Source organism: Mauremys mutica, chromosome 1 (assembly GCF_020497125.1).
Source record: "Mauremys mutica isolate MM-2020 ecotype Southern chromosome 1, ASM2049712v1, whole genome shotgun sequence".
In the NCBI taxonomy this organism is placed as follows: Eukaryota; Metazoa; Chordata; order Testudines; family Geoemydidae; genus Mauremys; species Mauremys mutica.
The window spans coordinates 70,223,022-70,246,774 of NC_059072.1; the positions used below are offsets into that span (position 1 = coordinate 70,223,022).

The following is a 23,753-nucleotide window of genomic DNA, read 5'->3' on the forward strand; positions in this document are numbered from 1 at the left end:
TTGCACTTGCAGTTCTCATTTAGTTTTTTGTAACTAGTTGATAATGTTGTGTATGTTTGGTTTTAATTAAGGTGAACTTTTTTCTCTTAGTTTTCCTTATCCAGTACCAGGAATTATCTCCATGTGGGGCCAGAAGTCTCCCAGGCTTAAATATTGTTCGTTGTTTGAGGTGGCTAAACCCCTCAGCAATGAACATTCAACGTGTTTATTTTGCCTCAGACAGGGACATGTTAAGAACAAATGCAGTTCTTGTAGAGATTTTACTGAAAGACCTAGCATCCATGGATTTAGCAGATTAAAACTGTGTCTCCTGGACAAATAAGTGAGGCCTGCCTCAAAACCTGGAAGGAGGCAGGATCCATCTAGTCCTTAGCACTTTTAAAATAAGAGCACCCCAACAACTGTTTATTCAGCCTCCAAGGCTGTTGCTGCCTCTCTGAAGGACTCCCCTACTACCTTGCTAGTTGTTCCTTCATCTCATTCCAAGAGAGGGGTAAATCCCTGCACAGGTGTGTCGGAATGGATCTCTATGTAAGGATGCTCCTAAAAGAAAAAGGGATAAATCTCCTCTACTGCTAAAAAAGCAGCACAAAGCCAATCTGTCACCCCTCTGGTGTCTGAAAGGACTTACCAGCTGGGCGCTTGGAACTGGTGGCATCCAGCCCCTTTGGGATCACTCAGAGGATTCCCAGAACTGATAGGTAGCACATCTACCTCATCACGCATGCTTTTGGCACATATCATCCATGTGCCACCAACTCCACTACCAATGGGGTCATGGTTTGTCTCAGCACCCCAATAATTGTTGCCGAGCTTTATGGCACCAGAGGATTTGGCCACCTCTACTTTTCCTGAATCTTTTATGCTGGCTTCATAGGCCTTGTACCAAAGGCATCCTCAGTACCAGTCTGGAAGCCTTCTCCAATGCACTACCTCCAAACTCCAATAAAGACTGCTCCACCACTGCAGGGGGAAGGAGGATTTTCCTCCACAGCCCCTGATAAAAAGAATTTGAAGAGCAGTTAGCAAAAGATGACGACTAACAGCAATTTTTTTTAAAGTAGATCAGAAGCAGGAAGCCTGCCGAACAATCAGTGGGGCTACTGGGTGACTGAGTTACTAAAGAAGCACTTAAGACCATTGTAGAGTAGCTAATTAATTCTTTGCATCAGGTTTCACTGCAAAGGATGTGAGGGAGATTCCCACACCTGACCCATTATTTTTAGGTGACAGATCTGAAGAACTGTCCCAGATTAAGATGGCAGTAGAGGAAGTTTTAGAACAAGCTAATAAATGTAAGCAGTAATAAGTCACCAGGACCAGATGGTATTCACCTAAGAGTTCTGAAGGAACTCAAATGTGAAATTGCAGAACTACTAACTGTGTTATGTAACCTATTGCTAAAAATCAGCCTCTGTACCAGATGACTGGAGGATAGCTAATGTAATGCTGATTTTTTTAAAAGGCTCCAGAGGCAATCCTGGCAATTACAGGCTGGTAAGCCTAACTTCAATACCAGGCAAATTGGTTGAAACTATAGTAAAGAAGAAAATTATCAGGCACAGAGAGGAACATGGTGCATTGAAGAAGAGTCAGCATAGCTTTTGTAAAGGGAAAATCATGACTCGATCTATTAGAATTCTTGAGGGTGATAAACATGGACATGGGTGATCCAGTGGATATAATGTAATGGGCCTTTCAGAAAACTTTTGTCAAGGTCCATCACCAAAGGCTCTGAAGCAAAGTAAGGAGTCATGAGATAAGAGAGAAGGTCTTCTCCTGTATCAGCCACTAGCTAAAAGATAGAAAACAAAAGGGTAATAAACCTTTAGATAGACAATCCTGTAATAAAACTACAGGTGTTAGCTTTGGTGTAATATCTAGAGTACCAGTTGATCTGGGGTAAATGACTGGTCTCTTAGGACTGGGAGCAACCTGAATATAGTGTGATTTTTGGTGTAAGAGACCATTTACCCAGTTTATCTGGGTGGCAAGATAGACTTCTAAGAGGATTGTCTGTGACTCCATGGTAAGACTGTTATAGTTGGTGAAATCTGATAAAACACACCACCAGTTTAGGGTGTCTGCCCTGGTTTTTAAATCTCTGCCCAGAGGTAGGCATTCACAGTCATGAACCACTCTAGACAGTGTGACAATGGGATACAGATATTATAAGTGAGATTAACGTATGCAACAACTCACAAGAATTTCATAAAGTCCAAACACATTCTTATAACTCTAATATCTATTTTAACAATACAAACACAGGTGAGCCAGACTGGCTTTTTTTTTTTATTAGCTATGCATTTGTCAATGTTCAGTGAGGCCAAGGGTCCTTGGCATGAGCTGGCACCTGGTCAGCCAGTGTTACGACCACTTAAGTCAGAGATCTTACAGCCATCATGGATAGTTCTCTGAAAGCATCTGCTCAATGCGCAACAGCAGTGAAAAAAGCTATCAGTAGGTTAGGAACCATTAGGAAAGGGATAGATAATAAGACAGTAAATTTCATAATGCCACTATATAAGTTCATGGTACACCCACACATTGAATACTGTGTATAGTTCTGATCACCCAATCTCAAAAATGATATATTAGAATCAGAAAAAGTACAGAGAAGGGCAACAAAGATGATTGGGGTTATGGAACAGCTTCCATATCAGGAGAGATTAATAAGACTGGGCCTGTTCAAGTTACAGAAGAGATGACTAAAGGGGGATTGATAGAGGTCAATAAAATCACGACTGGTGTGGAGAAAGTGAATAAGGAAATGTTATTTACCCCTTCACATACCACAATATCCAGGGGTCACCCAATGAAATTAATAGGCAGCAGGTTTAAAACAAACCAAATGAAGTACTTCTTCACACAGTGCACAGTCAACCTGTGGAACATGCAGAGAGAGGGCCAGGCTGCACCATGTAACTGATTGGGGCCAGCAAACCCTGGCAGAAATCAGGCCGGGCACATGATCCTCCATGCCTCTCCCTCCCCCCAACCCCCACTATAACTTGTCGCCTGTGGGTGTCAGATTGCATTAGGATGTGTGATAAATCTAAAACATCCTGGGAGGAGTAAAGCACCCTCTGCCAGAGCATACACAGCTGCAGCTTCTTTTAGAATCAGTCCTAGAGCTGACAGACATAAAAAACAAATACCCGGAAGACCATACCTAACCTCACAAGCATTCGGTCATAGACGAATGTCGATCTGATGCGGTTTTGGCAGGTCTTACCCGCAATCTTTATTTAGTTAGACTCCAAGTACCCCACACCATTGACTGACTAGTGTTTCTGAGTCACTAGGAGTGGAACACATGCACTCGAAGCAGAAAGGGAAGTTACCCAGCTCTCTGTACATAACAGCAGTTGTTGATATGTTGTCTGTGAGTGTTTCACAACCCACCCTCTTTTCCCCTCAACTGCTGAGTCTAAGGGCTTGGCTACACTTGCAAGTTAGAGCGTATTAAAGCAGCCTTGAGCACCCTAACTCACGATGCGTCCACAATGGCAAGGCACATACAGTGCCCGGACTCCGTGGCTGGAGTGCTCCTGGTACTCCACCTCAGTGAGTGGAATTACGTTTGCTGCATCCCAGCTGGAGCACCACAGCGCCAGTGTGGACACCCTGGCCTGTTAATGCGCTCTGATTGGCCTCTAGAATTATTCCACAATGCCTGTTCTAGCCACTCTGGTCATCACTTTGAATGCTACTGCTCTGCCGTCTGGTGACCAACCGTGAGGCCAGTCCTTTAAATTCTCTGGGAATTTTGAAAATCCCTTTCCTGTTTGCTCAGCAAGGCATGGAGTGCTCACAGTGAATCTTTCCAGGTGATCGTGCCTCCACATGCCAAACGAGCCCCAGCATGGAGCAATGGCGAGGTGCTGGACCTCATCAGTGTTTGGGAGGAGGAAGCCGTCCAGTCCCAGCTGCGCTCCAGCCATAGGAATTACCATACCTTCAGGCAGATATCAAGGGACATGATGGAAAGGGGCCATGACCAGGATGCACTGCAGTGCAGGGTTAAAGTGAAGGAACTGTGGCATGCCTACCACAAAGCCTGTGAGGCAAACCACGACCTGCCATTTCTACAAAGAGCTGGATGCAATACTGGAGGGCGACCCCACCTCCACTCCGAGGACCACCATGGACACTTCAGAGCCCAGTTCAACGAGGCAGGAGGAGGAGGGGGAAAGCAGGAGCGAGGTTGCTGAGGAGGTGGGAGACAGCCTGGCATCCCTAGATGCATCCAGCCAGGAACTGTGCTCAAGCCAGGAGGAAGGTAGCCAGTCACAGCAGCCAGTGATTGGGAAAGGACGAACACCAGAGGAGGTGCCCGGTAAACGGCTTTTATTCTGGGAAGGAAGTTGTTCGGTGTGGGCTCTTGGGGTGAGGAAGGTTAGGGATGCATGCATGCCTAGATGTGGCATACGGCGTTGATATGATGTCTCACATCACGGTAATTGGCCTAGTGATCTCTTCAAAGGTCTCATGAAGAAGCTGGGCAATCCGCTTGCACAGGTGCCTTGGGAGAACTACTGTGCTCCTAGTCCCAGTCAGGCTAACATGTCCGTGTCACTGTGCTGTGATGGGCAGGAGGACCATTGCTGCACACAGGCAAGCTGCATATGGGGCAGGGCGGAAGCCACATTGTAGTAGAAGACACTCCCTTGCTTCCCAGGTCACCCTCAGTGGTGAGATATTTTCCAGGATGAACTCCTGTGGAAAATGTGGGGAAGAGTGTTCAGTATAGGGGCCCCCTGCAGCTGTTAGCTCTCCCCAAGGCACAGAAACCCAGAGGACAGTACAGCCGTGAAACAATCAGTCCCCCTTGACCCTGTGCTTACTCACCATTTTGGGGCTCCTGTGGGTAATGTGCACTCACTTTGGGATGGGCAAATTCTGCTATTGTGTAGACTGTGCTTGTCTTTAAGTATAGGGGAATCATTGCTCTGTCTGGTGGGAACAATGCTGCCTCTGTTAAGTGTTGCATTTTGCCTTTACAGAGGCAACCTTGAGATCTCAGCTGTCCTTGTTATCACCGGACGAAAGACTCCAAAGAATTAGGAAGAGGCCATGTTGAAGCAAAGTAATGAAGTAATGCAGCAATCCCTTAATGAAAATCAAAAAGCGCAGGAGTGGTGGGAGAGTGAAAAGAGAGTCCGCCAGCAGAATGCAGATCGCTGGCACCAAAGCACAGAGCAACTGCTAAGCATTATGGAGTGCCAAGCAGACACAATACAGGTGCTCAAAGCAATGCAGGCGGAGCACTACCATGTTCCCCCGCAGCCCTTGTCCCAAAACTCTTTCCCTTGTGCCCTCATGTCACCTCCAACCCACTTTCCCCCACTTTCTTATCGCCACCAGCTGCCTCCAACACCTGTAGCTTCAGCACCCAGATCTGAAAACCATGACCCTTACCCACTGCACTCAGACCCCATCACCATGCAGTATAGCCAGCCTGAAGTGCAGCACTCATTGCACAGCACTCCAGACAGGAAGGCTGAGTATGAGAACAGGACATACGCAAATCTGTGATTGAACCATTCCCCTCCCATTCCCACCACCCCTTTTCCCTTTCTGTTTCCCAAGCAGTTGTGTTTCTTTTCAATAAATGCATTTTTTGGCTTTGAAAACATTCTTTATTATTGCATTAAGTAAAAGATACCTTAGCCCAGGAAAGCAACAGGCACAGCAAGTTGGTATCACAAACAGATTCCTAATAACATTGGAACCACCTCTCATCACTCCTGTGCAGGGCACCAGACATTACTAGTGGCTTTCAGCCTCAAATTTCTCTCTCAAGGCATCCCTAATCCTTGCAGCCCTGTGCTGGACCTCTCTAATAATCCTGCTCTCTGTCTGTTCAAATTCAGCCTCCAGTTGTAGAAACTCCGAGTTCCCTGCCTGAGTGAATCTTTCATCCTTCCCTTCACAAATGTTATGGAGGGTACAGCACGCGGATAAAACCGTAGGGATGTTGTCATCGGCCAGGTCCAGCTTCCCATACAGTCAGCACCAGCGGCCCTTTAAATGGCCAAAAGCACACTCCACAGTCATGCTGCGCTGACTCAGCCTGTTGTTGAACCACTCCTTGCTGCTGTCAAGGCTCCCTGTGTAGGGTTTCATGAGCCATGGCATTAAAGGGTAAGCAGGGTCTCCAGGCATCACAATGGGCATTTCGACATCCCCTACAGTGATCTTCTGGTCTGGGAAGAAAGTCCCTGCCTGCAGCTTCCTGAACAGGCCAGTGTTCCAAAAGATGCTTTCCGGGCCAGCCTGCGTTAATGTCGGTGATCCACAAACGCCTGGAGAACCATAGAGAAATACCCCTTCCGATTAACGTATTCAGAGGCTAGGTGGGCTGGTGCCAGAATTGGAATATGCGTCCCATCTATTGCCCCTCCGCAGTTAGGGAAACCCATTTGTGCAAAGCCAGCCACAATGTCATGCACATTACCCAGAGTCATTGTTCTTCTGAGCAGGATGCGATTAATGGCCCTGCAAACTTGCATCAACACAATTCCAACGGTTGACTTTCCCACTCCAAACTGGTTCCCGACCGATCGGTAGCTGTCTGGAGTTGCCAGCTTCTAGGTTGCAATAGCCACCCGCTTCTCCACCGTCAGGGCAGCTCTCAATCGCGTGTCCTTGCACTGCAGGGCTGGGACAAGCTCATCACACCGTCCCATGAAAGTGGCTTTTCTCATCCAAAAGTTCTGCCGCCACTGCTCATCATCCCAGACTTGCATGACTATGTGATCCCACCACCCAGTGCTTGTTTCCTGAGCCCAAAAGCAGCGTTCCACGGTGGTGAGCATGTCCATGAATGCCACAAGCCATCTCGTGTCATATGTGTTATGCGAGTCGACATCGTTGTCGGACTCCTCCCTGTCAGTTTGTAGCTTAAGAAGTAACTTGACTGCCAAATGTGATGTGCTGGTGAGACCCATCAGCATGTTCCTCAGCACTTCAGGCTCCATTCTTGCAGACCAAATGGGAAGGCAGAGCGCGCAGTACAAAAAATGTTGAAAGATGGCACCAAATGTGGACGGAAGCGTAGCGATTTCTGGGATGCAAAGTGATCCATCACAGGGTATTGGGACAAGACCCAGAATGCCCTCCCCCACCCCCTTCCCACAAGCCACAGCACCAGAATGGGAAGAGGTGCTCTGTGGGATAGCTGCCCATAATGCACCGCTCCCAATGCTGCTGCAAATGTGGCCACGCCAGAGCACTTGCAGCTGACAGTGTGACCACACTGCAGTGCTTTCCCTCCTGTGATCTCCAAGGGCTGGTTTAACTTACAACGCTCTACATCTGCAAGTGTAGCCATGCCCTAACATACTGACTTGATACTAATGAAGGAACTGAGGGTCGGTCAGTTGGTCATTTCGTCCCCTTTTATGCCCCCTTTGCTCAAAGGCATGAAGGGAACAGGTGTGGCCCAAGGAACACTGCTGCCTGTAAGGTTCCAATCTCTGGCACACACTGTGCATAGATTTATAGACTCCAAAGCCAGAAAGGACCACTGTGATCAGGGCATCCTTAGGATTTATGGGGCCCTATGCCTGACAGGAGCCCAGGCTTGCATGTGTATTTTAGATAAGGGTGGTCTTTTGAAGGATTTATTTAAAAAACAATATGTCTGAAGATCCAAACATTTAAGGCTAAAGATGAATACTCAGATTGTGCATCTAAAAATCTATGCAAGGATTTTTTAGATATGTTTTTATAATCTTCATCAACACGCTAATGAAATATTTTTAAAGCAAATTTTAAATTAAGGTCCTGTAGACTGACATATTCTGAGTAAATATTACAGTCATGCACAACTGTTTTTGTCAGTACATTCAGAAACTGACAGTAGATGCCTGGGGGTTGGCAAATGCCTGTTAAATCCTTCATTACCACTTGAATGACTCTTACAGTTTCAGTTTTGTGCTAATAGGTCTGGCAGACTGGAAGGCTTTTTCACTTTTAAGAACTAGATCCCTTCAGAGAAAGACTCACCAGGCTGCAGCAGGAGAGATCAGAACACAAATACGAAGAGCTGGAAAGGTGGACCCTCAGAGCTACCCGGGGGGGCGGGGAGGGGGGCCAATGGGGCAATTTGCCTAGGCCCCACAGGGGCCCCACGAGCCCTGGCTGAGAATCCCTTTCCTGGCTACTCACCTGGTGGCGGTCCGGGTCTTCGGCAGCACTTTGGCGGCGGGTCCTTCAGTGCTGCGGAAGACGCAGAGCGAGTGAAGGACCCACTGCAGCTGAAGACTCGGAGCAAGTGAAGGACCCGCCGCCGCAGACTTGGAGCACCGCCTGGTGAGTACAGGCACCGCAGTGGGTGGTGCCTTTTTTATGTCCACTCCCCTGCTTTGCCACAGGTCCCTTGAATCCTCTGGGCAGCCCTGTGGACACTAAGACCCGGGATGCCCCCAAATTTTCAGGTGCGTATGCCTGAGGACAGCCCTGCCTGTGATCATCTACTCAGACCTCCTGTATAACACAGACCATAGGACTTCCCCATAATAATTTCTAGAGCAGATCTGTTAAAGTTACACCTTATTTTCAGTCTGAAACAAGAAATGAAACACATGCAGACAACCCATCTTGAAGAACTCCAGTTACAATACAGGTAATTAACATTTATGTAAGAAGTGCCTTGCTGTAGAGTTCACTAATTTGGGCCATTCTAAACTCCAGAAGTTTCCTCCTGAAATTGAGGACAGGGGTACCAGTGGGGTGGGGGAGGCAGCGGTACCCCCCATACCACCAGCTGGAGCAACGCTGCTTGTTCCTCCTTCCTCTCCCCTCCCCTGCCAGGAGCGACATCGCATGCTCCTCTCCCCCCTCCCCACCCTGGCCTAGTCTTTGCCCTGCCAATACAAATGCTCACTAAAACAGAAACTCAACAGCTTCAGTGCAAAATGTATTTACCACAATTTCCTCATTCTTTTTGGGGGCTGCTGAAGCCGATTGGTTTCCTGTTAGCAATACCCTATTAAGCAGCTGTAATTTGAAGATAAAACTCAGCCTTCCAGCCAAAACACCGTCTGGGGAGCTAAGAGCACCGTATATAGCCAAAATATTCTGCTTTCAATGTTGGAAGGTCAGAGAGATTTGAGAATCATGAAAATCACGCTGTCCCTTCCTGGGCTGGTCGTACTGGCTCTCTCAGTTTGCTGCTACTCTTATGAGCCAAGTACTTTACCTGATACAAGAGACAAACAGTTTATTGAGGAGTGCGTGACGGCTCATAACAATTTTCGGTCCCGGGTGAATCCAGCAGCTAGCAACATGCTTCACATGGTAAGGAGACCTTCAGCAATATTTTACTCCTCACTTGCACACAGACAGTGAACGTTGTAATGGTGTTAACTGTTCTCATGCGGACTTACTTCTGTAACTGGCTACGAAAGCTTTTCAGCTATGCCAACCCTCCTTGAATCATAGTTTAAAAACAAAACAAAAAAACAATCCCAAAGCCTCAAACCACTTCAGTAAGACTCCAGTTATCACAGCTGGACACATACCTGCTCAGTGCCTCTCCCAGGGTTCAGATGGATTTTTCAATGCTTGAGGTTTATGCTATGAAAATCCTCCTTGTTTTAAACTGTCATAGCTCAGCAGCCCCTGCGTGATTTAAAAAAAGAACAGACGTCCTTGTGGCACCTTAGAGTCTAATAAATTTATTTGAGCATAAGCTTTCGTGGGCTACACGTGAAGCACTAAATATGCACATTAGTTAGTTTCCTTCCCCCCACTTCCCCCATCTCTTCAGTGTTGCATGCTGTAAATCTATGCTGGAAGAGGACACTGTCATCAAGTCACTTTGGAGAGTTTATAGCTGTTTGGTTACCTGCAATGCTGTCTCAGGACTTCATCCAACAGAGGATTATTCACAGCTGCTGGTGGTCCTGTAAGCTGGAGGTGCTGGGGCAGCAACAGAGGCCTAAAAGAAACAAAACCAAATCTAACCAGGAAGTTAGAGTCCCTGACTGTCAGTTCTGGGACCACTGAGGCACCCTGATTATTACTGTTGGGAGTGCAGTGTCTACCCATCCCACGCTGGGGTACAGACAGATCCAGCATTCTGGTAAAAATACACAAAAATCCCCTTAAGGGGAGAACTCCCATTTGTCAACTGCAGCAGTGATTCCCTTTCCCTAGTTCAAGGGACTCACAAACTACATAGATAAACGTGTTATAACTATGTGACAGAAACCCTGCTGTTCTGTTCAGAGGAAAAAGTCCTTTGGAGGGTTTCTTCAATTTCAAAGTCCTGGGAAACATGTCACTCTACCTAGTTCCCTTTCTTGCTAGAATGGGTAATATTTAGACTGTGATGCTTCCTGCATCTTCTCGTTGGATAAATCTTGATTTCTCTGTCTTGAAGTTCAGTAATGAAGATATATTGCATCTGTGGCCAAATATATTCCAGGGAAATATCTGCCACCACATAAGATGTACTGTGTCCCTGCTCAGCAAGATCCCTGCCAACATTCTAATAAACTCATTTGCATATATGGCAATTGGAGTGACCAGCAACTGTGAATCCACCACCAGGAAAGAGGTGGCCGCTAAGTAGCAGAACCTCTGCACGCAGAAACCAAGAGTAACTTTGCTGAGACGAAAACTGGAGAGGCAATTCTTTTTTTCTGGATAAACACCACAAATTGGAAGTTGGAAAGTGGTTTTTCTTTTTACAGTCATGAGAATAGTGTTTGTTAGTTACAGTACGTGCTGGTTCAAAGTTTCCAGACAAAGCTGGCTCTCTCACTAGGTTCTATCTGGGTTCTGTCTGGCTATCCCCCGTCAACGTTCTTTTACTGGTGCTTATCACCATCCTGAGTCCTGTAGGTCTTATTGAAAGGACACTAGGGTTGTATATTAGGGTTACTGCAATGAAGTGCAGAATTCCTTTGTTTTAAATTAGACACAAAATCTGAAAAATTACACTCACAGATTATAGGGGAAAGATTATATTACAACTAGCATGAGGCCTAAAAACCTTGACAGCATTATTTCTGAAGGTCAGACTAAATCAAACCCCCCTCCAATGAGGTATCTAATGTGGAGGAAGCAATAGGGGAAGTGCCAAAATCTATTGTGAAATGCAATGTAGTGTAAAACCACATACTGCTTAGCTCTTCAACAATTAAAAGTTAAGTATGACTAAAGAGGATTACAGTATTTCACTTGGAGCCCTGGTTTACCTCAGGGCAAATCTACACTACAAAATTAAGTTGACCTAAGTTACACTGATATATAGCCACCACCGTAATTGAATCAATGTTACATGTCCACACTACACTCTTTGTGTCAGTGGTGTGCGGCCTCACCAGGAGCGCTTGCACTGATTTAACTGCTAGCATGGGGCATTTTGGGACAGTTTCTGAAAGACAGCAACAGTCAATGTAAGCAAACCGTGTCTACACTGACGCTGCGACGACCTAACTACATCAGCTTAAGTGCTACATCTCCCTCAGAGGTGGAGTTATTAAGTCAGTATAGAGGGTGACTTACATTGGTGGGAGCTACATATTATTGGGAACACTTACAGAGTTAGGTCAATGTAAGCTGCCTTATGACGATCTAACTCTGTAGTGTAGACCAGGCTTCAGATGAGGCTCAGGTTTCTATCTAGAGGCATAAGAGAATGAACTCAAGACATTCCACCTTTTTGAGAACAGCCTTTTTAAAATGGAAATACGTATGTGAGAAGCATTTCCTCTTTCTCTGCATGCAAGCAACAAAAATACAAGAAGAGGCTGCTGGTGGTGTTTGTGGTGTCTTCAGCATCTAAAGAAAAAGTCGATTTCAAAATAACTATACACATCTTACTGGGAGGTTACAGTGGCATTACCAAGGAAGAGAGACTGTCAAATTCTTCATTGCAAACAAGTTAACTGACAAATGTAACCCTTTTCCCCTGCTCGGTTTGTGGGAAGGCACTCTTTGGGCCTGATCCAAAGGCCATTCAAATCAGTGGAAAGACTCCCAGTGACTGCAATGGGATTTGGAACTGTCACTTTCTTGCAAGTATTCAGCAGATATCAACTGTTCACAAACTGTTCCCTTTGGGTACGTTGACACTTCCGCAGGTACCGTGCTTCCCAGCATAGGTAAACAGACAAGAGCTAGCTCTGCTCGAGCTGGTTTGCTAAAAATTGGGGTGGAACAGAGAAATTCCACTAGTTAAAATTTTTCTAAAAATCAGAATGCCTCATGCAAGCATGGAATTGATTGGGTCACTGAATTTTCACTATAAAAGGAGTCTTTTTAAAGATACAAGGGTAAGATCCCAGGGTTGAGTTTTCAGAAAGACAACTCTACATTTGTCCCAGGAGGCTTTGTGTGCACAAAGAAGAAAAAGCAAAACCAAACCAACACTTGTGCAAATAGGCATTTGAGTACACAAATGTCATAGACAGCCATTTGACTATCCGCTTTGCATAGGCAAATTCAGATTTGTTTATGCAAATGTGGATTTGGAGCCAACATTTGCACTCACAGAATTTGGCTTACTGTCCATAAAACTGGACAGATGGCAACACAAATTTGCTCTGAAATGCCTATGGTGCTCTTGAAAATTAGTTCTTTAACGCAGTAATGAATCCCCATTTTTTATTAAAGAGAGCTTAAATGCCTACATTTGTTTCCCAAACAAGTTTAGTGTTTGTCTTATAAACCCAGGTTTCCAGCAAAAACAGAAATTTGATGTGCCGGTCTGAATGAGTGGTTAAACTTACCAAAAATGAGTTCACAAGACTGTTTATCAGCTAGTTCTATAAAACTCCCAGAGCCCTTTCTTGGAAATCTCCGAGGAGGCCAGGAATGAATAGATATGCAGAACATATGACATTTTCACATCTGTGAATGGCCTCTCTAGGAAATTCCTTTGCATTACTGTTATGCCAATGTAGCTGAAAATGGTTTGTGTCTGTCTTTACATTTGGCAGAGCTGGGACCCAGATTTGGCAAAGACAGCCAGAGCATGGGCAAAGACATGTCAGTTTAAACATAATATCTATCTCAAGATACCCGGGAAGGCCCACCCTACCTTTACTTCTGTTGGAGAAAACATCTGGACTGGCTCTCTTCGCATGTTTTCTGTGACTGCAGCCCTCACTAGTTGGTACGATGAGTTCGAAGACTATACCTATGGCACTAACACTTGCAGCAACGTGTGTGGCCATTACACTCAGGTAAGTCATTTGCTACATTTCTCCATCTCAACTTCAGAATTATTTTTGTCCATTGTAATTTAAAATGGGAGAAATAAAGACGATTTTTTTTTAATCCTTTAAATTTAATCTTATTTTTGTTTCCCTGAAAGAGACTCTCTTCTAGCAAGGAACCAGATACAGACCCTCAGACTAGTAGTAGCAATATAGGTTATTTAAGAGTTTGCTCAAAATCAGAATGGGGCAAGACTGGAAATTGGCTACAGGGTCTTTCTGTTTTCGGTCAGCAATCAAAAAATCAAGCTCAGATTGATGACTAAAAAATAATTGTTACTGTTATCAGCTGTGTAATCCAGAAGCTATTTGCAATGCACAACTTTATTGGTCCTATATTTATGAAAAATATGCATCATTTTTATGTGCAAGTAGATTTGCTTTATATTAACTATCTACGTATTCTCTCACTTTTATAAAGAGTCTCATTAAAAACTGCCTTCTGACTGTACCGTGGCCTATATGTTAAATGAATTTGTGGCATCAGTCCAGTTCATAGCAGATAAGGTTCATGTCTCCTGTTGGCAGTCTCACCGAAAAGAGGCTAAGGATCATGCGGACATGAAGGCTGAGCTGTTGAGCTTTGCCTATAGACAAAAAGAGGATTTCAGTTTCTGGGAGTATCATACCAGCATTTTTTGTGAGCAATAAATTCACTAAAACTTGTTATAAAAAAGTTTAAATAGGGTGGAGGAATGGTTATCGAGCAGAACGTCACATTCCTGGAATGTTGAGAGGCAGGAATCCAGCTGAGAGCCTTTCATTCTCATTGGATAAAGGGTAACTTAGATAGCTCATCTCAATTGATTAGACTTTTCCTGTTGTTATGCATACTTCCACCTTTTCATGTTCTCTGTATGTATAAATATCTCCTGTCTGTGTGTTCCATTCTATGCATCCGAAGAAGTGAGCTGTAGCTCACGAAAGCTCATGCTAAAATAAATTTGTTAGTCTTTAAGGTGCCACAAGTACTCCTGTTCTTTTTGCGGATACAGACTAACACGGCTGCTACTCTATAACCTGATTGACTTCAGCATATGGGAAAATTGAGCTTAGTGAGAGATGAGCTGAATTGGGCCTTTATTACACATCATGTCTTTGAACTCTTAACACTTTTCCAGATAGAAAAGTAGTGCTGGTCAGTGGACTACAATTAAGTAAATGAGACAGGTTAAAAACACCTAACCTCACATTTGCTAGAAGTCATCAACTACCCTGGCAAAGTTATTTTCCTAGTCACACAAGATCAACATATGAAAATGCATCAGTGGAAAGATTTCCCGTTTGTCAGTGTTTTCGAGAATTTAATGTTTCCTCCTTTATATGCACTTACACATTACATTGTGTTGACTATACATTGCATTACATATTTTGGGACTGGCTTGGTTACTTTGTAGAAGCCAATCCCTGTGCAGCACTCTCTGTCCACACACGACTTAGGCTATGTCTACATTAGCACTTGTCGGTATAACTTATGTTGCCCAGGCGTGTGACAAACACACAGCCCTGAGCGGCATAAGTTACACCAACAGAAGCACCAGTGTGGACAGCGCTATGTCAGCAGGAGATGCTCTCCTTCCAACATAGCTACTACCACTCACTGGAGGTGATTTAATTATGTTGATGGGAGAGCTCTCTGCTGTTGGCATAGAGTGACTACATGGGAACTCTTAGGCCTGGTCCACACTAGGACTTTAATTCGAATTTAGCAGCGTTAATTCGAATTAACCGTGCACCCGTCCACACCACGAAGCTATTTAATTCGACATAGAGGGCTCTTTAGTTCGACTTCTGTACTCCTCCCCGATGAGGGGAGTAGCGCTAAATTCGACATGGCCATGTCGAATTAGGCTAGGTGTGGACGGAAATTGACCTTAGTAGCTCCGGGAGCTATCCCACACTGCACCACTCTGTTGACGCTCTGGACAGCAGTCCGAGCTTGGATGTTCTGACCAGCCACACAGGAAATGCCCAGGGAAAATTTGACAAGCTCCGGCGCCTTGTGGATGTTCTGCAGGACTGCAGGCAGGAGGACAGAGCCCCCCTGCAGTGTATCTGCAACCGCCCTCCCCCACCACAAAGTCCCATACCCCCCTCACCCAAAATAACCAGAAGGAGGGGCGCCAGGGGCCGTGAAAACTGTCACTGCACCCCAGCAGAGTGCTCAAGTACCCAAAAGCTCTCATACCCTAAATTTTGCGAAGTCCTTCCCTTCCTGACTCACCCAAGCCCCAATCCCAGTTTCATCCCCTAACTGTCTAGTTAATTATTAAAAATACTTTGCTGTTAATTACTGTTTCCATCATGTTTTTTTTTACAGAAGACTGTGTTTGAAGGGGGGGGTGGGGAAGGGGGTTGGTAATTGCATAGGACAGTCACCTTTACCAGGGTACAGACATGGGGGCAGGATCAGCAGCAGGTCACACACACAGTGCAGTCAGTAGGCACCCTGGTCGGTATGGGAGGTGGTTTCCAGGTTCTGTGTGGGTGGGTGGGGGGACGTGACTTTGTAGCGGGGGAGGGCGGTTACAGATCTTATGCAGCGGTCCTTGTCCTGGACCGCAGAGTCACGCAGCAGAGGAATCTGTATCCGTCCTCCTCCGCCACAAGGTCACATAGCCCCCGCACACAGAGTCGCAAAAAGGAGGGATGGCAGGCTCCATTGAAACAACCAGTCCGGCACTGCGGACCGCTCTAGGAGCAGGAGCCTGTCATTCCTTGAGTTTAGAGGTGGTCTTTACATCACTGCACACCCTACGCAACACAGTCTGCATCCCAGTTTCAACCCTTTAACGCAAAGTCATTAATAAAGAAACCTTTGTTAAGTAACAATGGAACATGTATTTTATTTTTACATGTGTGTTGGAAGTAGGGGAAACGGGGTGAACGGGGTATGTAACTGCAGAGGATAGTCAACAGTAACTGGGTAAAGAAACAGGGGCAGGTTCAGCTTCTCTGTAAAGAAACTGAACAGTCACAGGTCTCGCTGCTTGCTGCTCGCAGGTACTTGAAGAGTTCCTTGTCGCTGTCCAAGGCGCCTGTATAGGGCTTCATGAGCCAGGGCATTAGTGGGTAGGCTGGGTCCCCGAGGATCACTATAGGCATCTGCACATCCCCAACAGTTATTTTGTGGTCCCGGAAGAAACTACCTTCCTGCAGGTGTCTAAACAGACCACAGTTCCTGAAAACACGCGCGTCATGAACCTTGCCCGGCCACCCGACGTTGATGTTGGTAAAACGTCCCCTATGGTCCACCAGTGCTTGCAGCACCATTGAAAATAGCCCGATTTCTCAGCAGCTGACTGTGGAAGAGGTGGACGATAAGGTGCGAGGAGGTGAAAACGGCCATAACTGCAGCGGGCTCCATGCTCGCAGTGCTGTGGCATCCGCGCTGTCACTGACCAGAAAAGTGCACGAACAGATTGCCCGCAGGCGTTTTCAGGGAGGGAGGGTATGATTGACGGTTCAATTATGACAGTTACCCAAAACCACCCTCGACACATTTTTTCCCCCAGCAGGCATTGGGGGCTCTACCCAGCATTCCAATGGGCAGCGGGGAGTGCGGGAACTGTGGGATAGCTTCCCACACTGCACTGCTTCCAAAGTCGACGCTGGCCCCGTTAGTGTGGACTCACAAAGTCGAATTAGTGTCCTTAGTGTGGATACACAAATTCGACTTCGTAAGGTCGATTCCACAAATTTGAATTAAGTTGAATCGAACTACTCTTGTAGTGTAGACATACCCTTACAGTGGTGCAGCTGCATTGGTACAGCTGTGCCACTGTCAGGTCTCTAGTGTAGACATGGCTTAACTCTGTACCTCATCTTTATGTTCCTGACTGATCCATTGTAAATGGTTCCCTGGATGTTCCACTTTTTCTTAGCTGGTACAGACAGTCTGTTTCCAGACTGCTGATCCATTTACCTCCCTAGTCCTGTCTCCCAAGAAATGAGGCCTCACTCATGTTAAGCCAGGCCGACCCACTGGACAAGTAAAGAGTCCCTAGGATACATTTTTCTTATTTCAGCAATTCTGTGTTTGTGTCACAAGTACAGTAGCAGTCTCTCTGTAGTCCCATGAATGTTAAATCAGATATTTTATTGTAGCTTATGTCCACTTCTTTTCAGATTGCTTGGGCGACAAGTTACAAAGTTGGCTGCGCTGTTCACTTTTGCCCTACGGTAACAGGGTTTCGTGGACCTAATGCAGCACATTTTATTTGCAACTATGGGCCAGCGTAAGTCCTCTCATTACAATTATTTTATAAGAATGTGGTGTGGGGGAGGAGTGATAAATGTTACTTTCTGGTAAATTCATATGGGTAATGCTTGAAGCAGCAATGAGATCCTCCAGAGAAAGCCATGCCCAATTCTCTTTGATCGAGGAGAATAATGGAGTCAATAATGGGGCCAAAGAAAAAGGCAAAATAGGGGAGATGCCGGAAGATGGGCTGCATTGAATATTTGAGCAACTGATCTACTGACTGGTGTGTCACATACAGTTGATGCTACTTCTGAGCATGCACGGAAATTTAAGACTTTTGGGGGACTCAATCCTAATTTTGAAATTTAAATTCAGGGGATTTAGCCCTAAAACACAGAGCCTTTATCTGTGTAAACCTCTCCACTCCTTTTATCTAATCTTTGGCGGAGGGGAGTAGTTCTCCAACTTAACTATGTCACTCTACATGTAGGGTATGTCTACACTGCAGTTGGAGGTGTGGTGGCAGCTTGGGTGGACATACCCGAGCTAGCTTTAATCTAACTAGAGCAAGTACTAACAGCAGTAAAGCTGCAGCAGCAAGGAGTCTAGCCTAAGCTTGCCACCCAAGTAAGTATTTAGGGTTCCAGGCTCACAGGCCAAGTAATTACCCAGGGTCTCTGGCAGGCTTGTACAACCCCATAGTGAAGCCCATGCTGATGTGACTTCACTGTTCTCAATTCTCAGGCTAGCTAGTTTACATGATGCAATCATCCCTCCCTCCCTCCCTCCCTCCCCCCCCATTGCAGTGCAGACATATCCTAGGGTAACCAAGATTGACTATAATACAAGACTGTACCCACAAATATGTCAAACCAGTGCTTTATAAAGTGTAATGCAGTATCCTTGGACTTCTAATACATCTCTTGATACTGTGAGAGCCAGCTTCCTATTGGTGTCCTTTACCGCTGCTGAATAGTGGATTGAAACTCTATATGCTGTGTTTCTTGTACACTCAAATTCTATCCTTTAGCATGTGAGTTAACCGAATCAAACTATACTTCATCTGGGCATTAGTTCCACGAGTGTGCCATTTGATTTAGTGACATTCAACCCAGTGCAGGGGGAGAGCACAAAAGCTAAGGACCACTTAAACTCCACTTAATCCTTCATTTGAGTGCCTTGTCCTCAAGAGGGTTTACATAAACAAAGAAATATGGGGTGAAATCCTGGCCCCATTGAGTTCAATTAGGCTAGAATTTCACCCAGAAAGTCTCCAGAAAGGAAGGAGGGTGCAAAAAGAGGGTGGGGGGGAAGAGACAACTGACTCCTATAACAGTCTGCATGTAAACTGAAATAAAATAGCTCCCTTACAGATTCCCAGCCAGCCTGGCAGGGATTCCTCTACATTAAAATGTTCAGTGTGCACAAAAGGGAACAGTAACTCTTTCAGTGACATAGCTAAATATCACACTTCCAAAGTTCTCAGTCTCTGGAAGCTGAAATTTGGCAGTGTTAAACTCAGGAAAGAAGACCGACAAAACTTCATTAAAACTGAGTTCCTAAACATGGGGTCCAGTCATTCCTGCTCTCTTCCATTTCACTGCATGTTCTGTGTGAAAGGGGCTTTGCTGTAGTATTTTCTCATGATAAAATAATTCCAACAAAATATGAACACAAGATATTCAAATTCTTCCCAAGAAGGTCAATATCAGAACAAAGTTGTTCCTCTTTGCAGTGGGAATTATCCAACACGGCCTTATGACACGGGAGCAGCATGCAGCAAATGCAACGGTGAGAAGTGTGTGGATAAGCTATGTGGTAAGTAAAAAGGAAAATCCCTAACTGAATGATATCATATGGAAAGACCCATATATAAGACACAATATCAATGGACCATTGTCACAAGACAGTGGTTGCTTGCTCTCAAGTACGTTTGAGAACCTACATCCAAAAGCCATGTATGGTGGGGATCCACGTGGAGGAGGAAAAGAGAATATGAAGAACCCCTTTTCCACCCCAGGTAGCAAGAGACTCTCTTAGTACACCAGTGAGCATTAGGAGGGAGCCAGGCTAATACCCCCACCAGTGCAACAAAACCTCAAGGGAGTGGCTAGCCAGCCTGGGATCACAGCTAGGCCCAACCTTCTGTAAGCATTTGATTCGCTCCACAGCACATGCTTGGGGTGGGGAGGCAGAGAGGCAATGTGCTGGTTTTTCAAAAGGAACATGAAGCAGCCCGGCTGCAAAAGTTTTCAGAAAATGTTCAGCCCAGTGACTGTACCACTGTGGATAAATACTTAATAGTCATTGGGCCAGAGACAGAGAACACAACATTACAATCCACCTGGGGTGGTAGAAGACCCAGGGTCCAGTCCCCCTGCTCCAATCTCTCTTTTGTTATTCATCCACAGTGGAGCAGCTTCAATAGAAGAGACTGAGGGAGCCCCAACATCATAATATCCCAAAGCTCAGGAGTTAGAACCTGCTTCTGGGGAAGGGGAAGACCCCTGTTCAGATCCTTTCCCTCCCCTCAGAGAGGGAGAGTGGGGAATTGAACCTAACTCTCCTACATCCCAGAAGAACACCATAACCACTGGGCTAAAAATTATAAGGTGGGTGGTAGCACCAGCATCTCTTCTTCCTCTGGCTGTTTTGCGTGGAGCAAGGCGGGCACCTAACTCATTCCTGCAAGAGGTGCCTAAACTGCCTGACTTTAGGCTGTGGATTCCCATTCATGGATCACTAGGCAAAGATAGGGCCTAAGTCCAGGCTGCAGGGAGATGGGGCTATCTCAGAGGGAGTGGGGCTAAGGAGACACCCCTCTCATCAGCATCTCCTTTTGGCTATCTTAGGCTGCTCCCCCTCTAGTGTATTGGCTTATGTGGAATGCATTAATAGGCACTACTGTCTCCCCATTCATTGTATAGGGGCTTAACTGAGACTGTGGATCAGTGCTTGTTCTGTGATTTTCTAGAGGCCTAGAAGTTAAGTGTTGTGACATTCAGCATTGCAACTCCTATGTCCCTTTGTGGAGCCAAGCCTAAGTCAACAGCGGTAGCATTAGTTGCAGTTATCAAAACCCACTTCCTCCATTTCCGCTACTAAGGGCTAAAAGAAGCAGGTGGTTATGAGCAAGTTCCGTCTCAGCCAGGCCTGGAAGTATCATTGTGGAAACACGTTATTCTCAAGTTTCCTCTTTTGGGCATTTTTCAATGTTTTATTAAAGTGAAACAGACATATTTGTATTACACCCAGGTGAGAAAAGCAAAGGTCCCAGAGCATCTCATTATGTACTCAAGTTCTCAATTATTTTTCATTTTTTTCGTTAAAATGGTTTCTAACTGGTAAACAAGCTTATGTTCCTTTCTCTTCTCTTGCCAGAAAATCCAGAGCGTGAGAAAGTCATAAGTATGTATCACAATCAGATATTGTTTCTTGAATTTGTTACCTTAAGTACAGTTCTGCTTAAAAATAATTCCTCGTTTTGTTTATAGGTAACTCTGGGTGGTATCCAGACTGGGACAGGTATCCAGACCAGGATAAAGCCATGTGTGACCAATACTGTATCACTGTTCTAGTTTTAAGGCCATTGTTAATTATATTGACGTTTGGAGCTGTTTGGTTTCTACAGAAGCATTATCCCCAAGTATCTATAAGTGACTAATACGCATTTGAAAGATTGCGGGAACACTTCAGGCTATTCTACTCCTGTTCCATGTGCAGATTTATTAGTGTGGGGAAATCTAACACAATGATCTGTAGAATGAGGCCTAATCTATTAATGATGAGTGCATTTATCTATTTTCAAATCACATGCAAAAAAAGCCACACACAACCCTTAACGCAAGGTAACTGTCTGAATATAGGTGAAGGCTCACTGTAATTTGCTTGGTTAAGGGCCAGAGTTAAGGGCATGCATTCACCCTTCTCTTTTACGTGCTCTGTTATTTGAGGACCTGTCATCAAGCTTGTGCAGTTAATATGTAGCTAATTGCTGCTGTCCTTACCCAAAGGAGTAGTCCAATAGAAGTCAATTGGACTACTTATGTGAGTAAATGAAGCAAGATTTGGCCTGTAACCTTTTGCATTTGACCCTGTAGGTGTTTAGTTTTTGTTTAAATGTTTGAGGGGATGATGAGAAGAGTCACAAGTTCCTTAGCTAGCAGGCACCCTCAGTCCAGCCACAGGCCATCTGGTGCCCATCCACATCCTCCTGCTCCTCAGTCATATGTACATTTCTTGACAGGCACCAACTAGTGACAGGTGACTAGTGTTTGTTAGTACTGCGGGCTGAGCACCGGATATACCTGCACATTTATTGAAATGTGCATTCCCTCCTAGAGCATGTGAAGTGTAAACATTTGTAATTGTAAAGCTACTGATTATATTTTCTTCACTTAGATCTTTTGATTAGATCATGAGCTCTTTGAGACAAGGACTGGGTGGAAAGCACCTAGCCTGTTGTGGGTACTATTATACCACAATATAAAGAACAATAGGCTCATGCTTTTTAGAGTTTAATGAAGTCTAAAAGCAAGTCAAATAGAAGAAAATACTTCAAACTTTCATTAAAAGTTACCTATTTCACTTTATGCAATGTGCATCCTAATTCAGTAGTTACAGAGCCTAAACAATGTTTACATACAAGGGGCCCAATCCTGCAAACACTTAGGCATGTGAGTAGCTTTGCTTATGTGAACAATCCCATTAGTTTAACTGATTACTTGTGAGAATGATGTTACTTATACGCATTAAGTATTTGCAGGCCTGGGCCTCACTCCAAGGCCCCCAAAATAAAAGACAAGGCCCTCACTTGCTCATCTCACCTCTTCCAAAACATTTGGGTGAGTAAGAAGGATTTTCAGCATCCCCTCTAGGGTGACCAGATGTCTCATTTTTTATAAAGGGACAGTCCCGTTTTTGCGGACTTTTTCTTATATAGGCACCTATTATCCCCCACCCCCTGTTCTGTTTTTTCATAGTTGCTATCTGGTCACCCTACCTGTGACAAATCCTGGGGCTCTGTCAAAGAAAGCAGGACTGTGCGATGATTTGGGGAATCTATGTGCAAACTGTTTGGTGCTATGCACACTCTGTAAGCTCTTACGATTATTTTAAACTGTATTCTTACTGCATACTCCTTGGGCTAAACACAAAGGGAATGGTGCCTGACTGTCTTTGAATGAGATTCTGATGGTTTAATCAGCAATGAGTAGGCAGAGCCTGAACATAACTGAATGACTGAAGCCTTGGATAACCAGCTCTCTTCAGATCTCTGGAGGACAGGAAAATCCCCAGGAGCGAACCAAAGAGACTCAAGTGTTGATAAAGCCCTTTAAAGACTGGAGGGCTGAGAAGTTGGGGAAGTCCTCACAGAAGGACTGACAGAGGAACAGGTTTCCACACAGGCAGGGAAACCTTTTTGATTGCTGGTCAGGCCAGGAGCTGGAGGACTCTGACTGGAGGGGTCATAAAGAGAGAGAGACACACACACACACACTTCATGTTCTCTCTGTGATTGTATGAACACCTGAGAACCAACTGAGATCTCAGCAGGGCTTTTTAGCATCAGTCAACATCTTTGGACTTAGACTCCAGAACTCAATTAGTCAGATTCAGGCCTTGGCTCTGTTCATACAAGTGACTTTACTTGGATGGACCCCATAACCCATAAGGAGCCCGGTGCAGGTGTTTGCTTGAGTGAAGTCAAATGCAGATGTGTCCTTTATGAGCAGATTTAATTATATGCAGCCCAGCTCCTACTACTCTAAGGGCTTGGCTACACTTGCAAGTTGCAGCGCTGGTAGAGGCTTTCCAGCGCTGCAATTAGTAACCGTCCACACCTGCAAGGCACATCCAGCGCTGCAACTCCCTGGCTGCAGCGCTGGCTGTACACCTGGCTGGGTTGGGGTGTAGCGATTGCAGCGCTGGTGATCCAGCGCTGCTCATCAAGTGTGGACACACACCAGCGCTTTTATTGGCCTCCAGGGAATAAGGAGATATCCCAGAATGCTTTTAACTAAATTACTCCCTTTGTTTTGTTATGCAGCCTCTCTTTGTTTTGTTGTGAACCTCCGGAGCTCCGGAGCTCCGTTTCTACCGGAGCTGTTTATCAGCTCCTGTTTGCTGTGATCAATCTGTGAACAATCAAATGAGATCCTCCTCCCTGTTGTGAACGAGCTCTGTGGAGCTCCTCCGTTGCCGCTGCTGCTATCTAAAAAACAAACAAAGCTCCTGTTTGCTGTGATCATCTGTACCTGGCTGTAAACAATCAAATAGAGGCAGGCAGGGAAACAGTGGGGAGTCCTGTT

The 23,753-nt window shown here is 45.3% G+C and overlaps 1 protein-coding gene and 1 long non-coding RNA gene across 2 annotated transcripts in view; one reads left to right on the forward strand and one right to left on the reverse strand.

The window, feature by feature from the left end:
• Positions 1-23,753, reverse strand: part of LOC123343827 — a 28,767-nt gene that overhangs the window by 1,954 nt on the left and 3,060 nt on the right. Inside the window, exons 2-3 of the long non-coding RNA XR_006572381.1 lie at positions 13,650-13,825; positions 9,531-9,630 (exon numbers count right to left, since the gene is read on the reverse strand). This is a non-coding gene — a long non-coding RNA (uncharacterized LOC123343827). The remainder of the gene's footprint in view (positions 1-9,530; positions 9,631-13,649; positions 13,826-23,753) is intronic.
• Positions 9,021-23,199, forward strand: LOC123343814 (glioma pathogenesis-related protein 1-like). The gene is made up of 6 exons (XM_044979244.1): positions 9,021-9,306; positions 12,960-13,205; positions 17,367-17,476; positions 19,178-19,260; positions 20,824-20,850; positions 20,937-23,199. The coding sequence occupies exons 1-6, from the start codon at positions 9,097-9,099 to the stop codon at positions 21,104-21,106; spliced, it is 846 nt and encodes a 281-aa protein (XP_044835179.1). The 5' UTR covers positions 9,021-9,096; the 3' UTR covers positions 21,107-23,199.